We start from the raw sequence: 6951 nt of genomic DNA, 5'->3' as shown, positions 1-6951 counted from the left end.
TGAGTCTGTTTAAATATCCACAAAACTTGTATCACCACCTCAGAGTGATGTAAGAGAAGAATGTTTACCGAGGAAAGATTGTGTACCTGGGGATAATGGATACCAGGTGCAGCAGTAACTGGATCAGTAGCGTCAATGTGGATTGCCCTGATCAGAAAACCATTGCAAAGTTTATGCCACTTCATATCATTGTTGGTGAGCCGTTGTCATTAGGACAGAAGTAAATCAAGTAATGGCTGCTTTGTCAGGTCCTTTTTGGTATTACCTAAATAGTGGGAGGAGATTGCATATGAGTCCAACATACGTGTTTTTAGTGTTTCATCTTACCAACTGCAAAAATACTATGGCAAGACAGAGATGACAAGGGAAGAGTAGATACAAGATTTGATAATTTTGCTTTCTTTCATTGTTTGAACGATCTTTTTCCACTGCCCATTTTGCTTTAACGCAGTTTAGTTAATACACTGTAACTTTATTCTGTGGATGAAAAGGACATGGTTTCAATAAAATGCTGATTGCATGGAATCCTTCACAGGGAGAACTAAATGTCATGAGTGAGCGGGAAAACGAAGGGAAGAGTCATGGTCAGAGTGTTCTGTACTGCAACTATTGCATAGTTTCTGAAGTTTAAGGCAGGGAAAGGCAGGCTCAAGGCAAAAGGAAAAAGCCACTCTTGATGTTCTTGGTGACCTAAATTTGCTTTGGCTGACGACCATTTGGAGCGGATAAAATTTTGGAAGTTAAATGTTACAATTTTAGCCAAAGAAAACAGATTGTAGATATGAAGGTTCAACTTGATGTATTTATGCCATATGCAGCCTTTTTGATCCTTTGAACACTGTAAAGCTTAAGATCGATCAGGGTTGTAGTACATGAGATCTTAATTTAGCCAATATTTTAAATAATAATTAGCCAATATTTGTAATAACTTCAGTTACCTGTATGTATTTGTACATTACAAGTATATTGTACTACATTATAATGGTTTGAGTGAAGTGTTTAAATATGAACAAGTATTAGATATTCTAAATTTTAAGAAGTTTTGTCTTTATCTTGTGTTAGTAACTTACTAAGCCTTATGAAGTGGTTGCAAAACTCTTTCTCTAATAGAAAGCTGAGACTGCACTGTCAAAAATCTATTTTAAGCCTCCAAAGCAGGAACTTAGAGTTTTAAAGGAGTATTAATTTTTATAGTGATAGTAAAAGTGCATGTAGGCAAAGTTAAGAGCAGACAGCTGATGTTTTACCATTTGCAGCTGACACAGTCAAGAAGAGACCAATCTGTTCTGTGCTTTTTTTTCTGAGAATCAACATTGTATAGTTCTGTGCATATACAACATGTACAATCTTCCGTGAAAACTTCTAGGCAAATACATGATAACGTTAGCGTAGAGCAAGTGCCTAGGAATTGTACTGACAGATGCCTCAGAAGTATCTATAAAGAAGAAAGCGTGTAGAGCATACTGTTGCCAACCATGCCATCTAAAAATCATTGTTCAGTCTACAGTATCACAGGGTTGGCTAAGAGTTGCAGAACTATAAAAAATTGTTTGAGGAGCTTTGCTTTGTTTTAGGGGCTTCAGAGTGTTTTAGGATACAACACAGCTTTTTATATTTTGCTCTCTGCAGCCTTTCACTGAAACTGCGATGTACAAGAGGAAAGCTGAGATTTTCACATAATCATTTAAATCCCAGGAATTAAGTTTGAGAAAAAAGTAAATATAATGAGGCTTCCTGTAAAACTGACAAGACCAACAAAGATGGCATGGAAGAGCTGCATTACATCTCCATATGGTGAAATTTTGGACAAATTTTTTTTTTTTTTAAATTTTCTGGGGCATGAGTTCAGGAGCCAGCAGTCTGCAACAGCAAAGACAGACAGTGCACAGGGGCTCTGCAGCAGCAAAATCAAAAAGCTAGGTTTAACTCCTGTTACTTAACAATTTTAACATTTATGCTGATTTGGATTTCTTGGAATAAATTTTCAGACTGGAGCATTTAAGGGAATAATGTAAATTTTTTAAAGAGGCATTAAGAACCCTTTTTAAAAGAGTGGGGAGGATGATTTGTATTTTACTGGGACTTTCTATGGTTTGGCTTCTGAAAGTGATCTTAATAAAGCAGAGCAGAATTTTTACCAGAAAGCTATTGCAACAAGTTTGTATGTATTCATATCCATTCCTGTTTGTGATCCTGTCTCAAGTAGTTAATACTGGGAGAAAATTTTGAGATGGAAAAAATTCACTGGTGTTTGCCTGCATTATAATGTCACTGAGACCAGGCCGTTTTGCTTTTTTCATTTCCAGTAAATGGGCTCAAAAAGAAAGTAGTGAAGTTTTAATAGTGACAAATAGTGACCTCCACACCCATGTGATTTTTTTTTTATTATTATTCCTACAGTTTCAGCACTTCAGGTATTTTAAAGTGAGTATGATAGTCTTTTTTTTGTTTGTTACTCTTTTAAAGGAATGGATTTTACATAAGTTAAAGTTCATGTTGAAATTAATCAAGGAAAAATACAGTTAATGGAAATCTGCAGAAACCAGTTGTCAGCTAGTAATTTTGCTGCAAAAAGCAGAAAGTGACAGATAAAGCAGATGTTTAAGAGTAACCTGAAGCTGGAAGACTGACATTAGTTTCCAGAACAGTAATGTCTTTAAAGTTTGCATTGACTCTTGTTCTTCATCAGTGCAGCCTGTTTCATGTTGTCGTAATTATTTCACAGCTAAAAGTCTTGTCTGGTTTTGCAGAAATCTGTTCAGGCAGTAAAAATGAAATAAGATTTTTCAGAATGACTTTTATTTTTGGAGCAGTATCAAGTGATGCTGCGCTGTCTTCCAGGCCCGTGTAAGAATCTCTCCCTCCTGGTGCTCAGAAATGGTTTGTGTTGGTGGTTGAGTTGGAATTTCTTTCATGGGGTTGATACACCTGTGTCCAAGCTGTATATAGCCATACAGTCAGGTTCAGGGTTTGTATTTTGACTGTGTGCCTGTGAAAACTGGAGCTGGTGTTGATTTGAGGAGAGCAGATGTTAATGGTGTTCTTATCAAGCACTCTGTTGCCCAAATAGGCATCTCTCATTGTGAGAAAAGGCAGTAAAAGGCTGTAAATCTGTCTGCTCATTATGAAGGGCAACAATAGATTGATTTATGGAGAAAAAGCAACTGTTAGGCTTTGGTAGACTGTGTGCATGGAAACTGAGTTTTACAGTGACTGTATATTACTGTGGTTACTTTTGAGAACAATTTAATTCTTAATTAACCATGAGGAATATTGTACCATTAAGGGGAGTCAGAAAACTTTCATTAGCTTGGGTAACATGTCACAATAACATGGTTGTATAAAATTTAAAACATAAGTGCATTTTCTTTTCAATAGTAGATTTTAGGATCTACTAAGCAAGACTTCTCAGTACTATCCTCATAAGCCACAACCACTGTGAGAAAAAAAATTGTACAGAATTTTTTGATGAAGCAAATTTATAGCATTTTAGAGACAAATTTGTGCATTTTAAACAGTAGTGGAAAAGCAATGTATAGAACTGTTTGATAGATAATATAAAATGCTTTTAACAACTCTGTTTTAAATCTATCTCATTCTTCTTGTAATCTGTGGACTCCAGATCATTTCTCTGGGTAACAAGGCAATCTTGCAGGTTCAATCACTATTGCAACCTACAGGGTCTTACTACATATGGGAAGTTTTGGGATGAGGAGAAATCCAGTAACAGCAGGGAAGTTTATTTTGAATCCTCATCTTAAGACTTATTTTCTAGGGAAGAAGAAAGGAAACTGTCTGAGGTTTTCTGTCATTTAGGGTGGTCTGCTCAGGTCTTCTGTTTTTTGATTCTACTACATCATTACTAATTTGGAAGGTGTTACAACTACGGTATGACAGGGGCACAGCTGCCTTAAGTTCATCATAAACTCATTTATGCTGTCATGTTGCATAGCCTTTCAAACGAGGCATTGGGAACTTCTTGTTAGAATATTGGCTTTAATGAATGAGATGATGTAGTAGTGTGTGGTGATTGCATAGCAATTTCCACAACGTTTGTCTCACTGCCTCCTGAAATAAAGATCTTTGGGTATTATTCTATTCCGTATTTCTTTTTTCTGGACAGCCTGCCTTAGGCAGTATCAAACTGTAAGCATTCTAGGCAAAAATATTTCTTACAATGATATTTGTTTTCTTTTCTTTTTTTTCCTTTTAAGTCTGAACAGCCCAGTCCTGCCTGTTCCAGCTCCAGTTCCAGTTTTATACCATCTCAAAGCAGCAGACAACAAGGTACCAACAAAAGAAAAGAAATGGAAAGGAACGTGTGAAATGAAGTGGCTACTAAAAACAGAATGTGTGGCATGTTATTATCACTTGTGATGCCTTTCTCAGCCTGAACTGGCCAGTTTTGCTTTAGACAATTTTCCTCAGGTTGTTTTCAGATGTGGCTGTAAGGGCAAAATGAAAGGAGAGAAAATGTGTGTCTGAGAAAAGTGTGTGAAGAGTATTTGTTTTGAAGCATTAAACACGTTTCAGTCACTTAAAAGATGGTAAGCTCAGAAGAGCTGCTCTTTCTGAGATTGTTGTTCTGCAGGGTTAGGTAGCACGGCACTGGACTTGCATCTGAATCCTTGCTCAGGAAGGAGTGACTTTCCATGTGAAGCCCAGGGATGTGCATATGTGGATCCTTTCAAATGGCCGTAATATTCCTGTACTATTGGGAAGTTTTAAGAGCATATGGTATTTACATGAGATACATGGTAGGGGAAGATGAGGGTTAGACTTTAAGTTTGCATAAGTTTGCATTTTGGTTTTCTAGGTAATAATTATGGCTTACTTTGAACTCGGAAAAGAATGAATTTTTTGTTCCCAGATACTTTCTAAGGCAGATTTTCTGTAAATAAGTCATGATTCAGTCTACATGATCTATTAAACTACTTAGTTCCTGTTTGGCCTATTTCCCTGGGTTTATAAGATTGTACAGCTGATACTTTCTTAATCAGCTTTTCTTTTGTTCTTTGGATCAAGAATATTAAAAAAACAGCTTTTGACTAATTAAAATTGCATTTGTTTTATCCATTTAGATTCCTTAATGTTAGACTTGATTTAAGGTTATGAAAATATATTAGTGCCTCAGACAGACAATTTGTTTTTAAATAGACCTACATATGATGTGTATCTGTCCTATTGCTTTCCTGTAGGTGACTGGTCCTGATTTTCTAATGTGTTCTGGCAGTCTTACTGTAGGTGAAAGAAAGCCAGAGCTAGAGTGGACTGTGGCTGATGACTGGCTTCAGGCGTTTGATTTTTATCCAAGGCTAAATGGAACCCTTTCTTACTGAAACCACATTTTTGGTCTCATGAAAACCTTAGTGGTGTGAACTGACCATTACAAGCCAAAAAACTTGGATAACCAGTCCTGTTTCTATGATCTTACGCTGGGCAAAAAACTGTTGACTTAGTATTCCTTCTGAGCAGACTGGATCCATTCCTCTCTTCTGAGTCATACATAAGATATGTCACAGGCTCTCTTTCAGGTTTGTGTACCTTCTCAATAATAGATGGGATATTTTTCCCTCTGATATGAATAGCTCTGAAGTTCAAGTGGTAGATACTCTACTCTTTTTTGGCGATGTAAATAGTGATTTCTGCTTCTTTCTGGGAGTTCCAGTTGACTAAATGCCTTCATTGCCCAGGCTGTACATTTGTATATCAAAGGGATGAAGCAGCAGGCATACTGTGGCGTATTCATGCCGTGTGTTGTGCCCCTATCAGAACCAATGCTTTTTTCCCTAACTAGAAGTTACTTTCCAGGGCCATTGCTCTTTTTCTGTTGTGTTTAAACTCCAATGCTCACTCAAGGGTAAGAAAACCACATGAACTTTTTTCACCTCTTCTTGCATAAGCAGTGGGATAATCTAAGGTTCTTCAACTTCTGCCCATGGGGCTTAATCTGATGTTTCTGTTGCTTACCAAGAACAGTTGCTCGTGGGCATCTCCTAGGATTCAGTTTCTCCTTAAGTACTCTGATGATTTAGGAGATATCAACTTCTCCAACCCATAAAAAGGCTGTCATGGAATTCTAAATTGTTGGCAAGGAGCAGGAGATTAACAGTGACATTGCTATCAGTGCTAGAAACAAAAGACCTAAAAGTTAATCCTTTGCTGACTGTTAGGAAGTCTACTGAAAAAGATAGCTAGCTGGGTACAAAATGCCTGTTCAGAGTCCCAGACATGGTCCTACATTATGTAAAAACTGGTCTGAATGACAGTCTGTTCAATGCCTATGGGGCTGTCAGTGACACTATGAGATGTGTCTCATGAGTCCCAAGTTCCATTTTCTCCAAACCCTCTCTCCTCCCTTTTTAAGGAAATATGTTTATTACTGCTCCTTTTAAAAGCCAAGGAAGGAGTCCTTTCCCTCCTTCAAGGGTCAGATGATTAGATTAGTCAGTCAGACTACAAGTTATTGTTTGTAAATAGCTGACCTTTGTCAGCCTGAGACCCAAACTCAAGCAGAATATGGAACACAGATCAGCTGCTTCTGCAGAACAACCGTGGTTGTGTGGATAAGAAGCACTTCATTATAGCTACACTTTCCTTGTTGCCTGTACAAGTGTCTGGTCCTCTAGGAATTTGCCCATCAGCACTCTCTGGGCTTCTTCCCAGCCAAGTTTGGGTGTAAAAACAGAGAAAAGAAATATTTATCTGAACCTGCCCAAACTGTGCAAATTTAGAAAAGTTCTAGTGCAGCCTCAGCGCTAGATCATTCTCAGCATTGGCTTTGAAGTCACTGGCACAAAACTAATCAAAATGCCTGTGACCTGAGTTTTGCTAGGACTGGAATAATCACTAAAGGAGTTCCTCCCATGAAGGGAAGACTCTCCCTGTTCGGAGTACGACCTTGACAAACACAGGTCTATCTTCTCTTCTGTCAGTGACGAGGGATGACAC

The 6951-nt window shown here is 37.7% G+C and overlaps 1 protein-coding gene across 1 annotated transcript in view; it reads left to right on the top strand.

Annotated features, from left to right (window-relative positions):
* Positions 1 to 4214: 4214 nt before the first annotated feature.
* Positions 4215 to 6951, top strand: part of LOC104510712 (protein AF-9-like) — a gene marked incomplete at its 5' end in the record, with an annotated part of 19046 nt that continues 16309 nt past the window's right edge. Inside the window, one exon of the mRNA XM_010153047.1 lies at positions 4215 to 4287. Coding sequence (XP_010151349.1) covers positions 4215 to 4287 — 73 coding nt within the window. The remainder of the gene's footprint in view (positions 4288 to 6951) is intronic.

This window comes from Eurypyga helias, unplaced genomic scaffold (genome assembly GCF_000690775.1).
Source record: "Eurypyga helias isolate BGI_N326 unplaced genomic scaffold, ASM69077v1 scaffold7836, whole genome shotgun sequence".
In the NCBI taxonomy this organism is placed as follows: Eukaryota; Metazoa; Chordata; class Aves; order Eurypygiformes; family Eurypygidae; genus Eurypyga; species Eurypyga helias.
The sequence above is the reverse complement of the archived record's forward strand: the minus strand, read 5'-3'. Positions and strand labels throughout refer to the sequence as shown.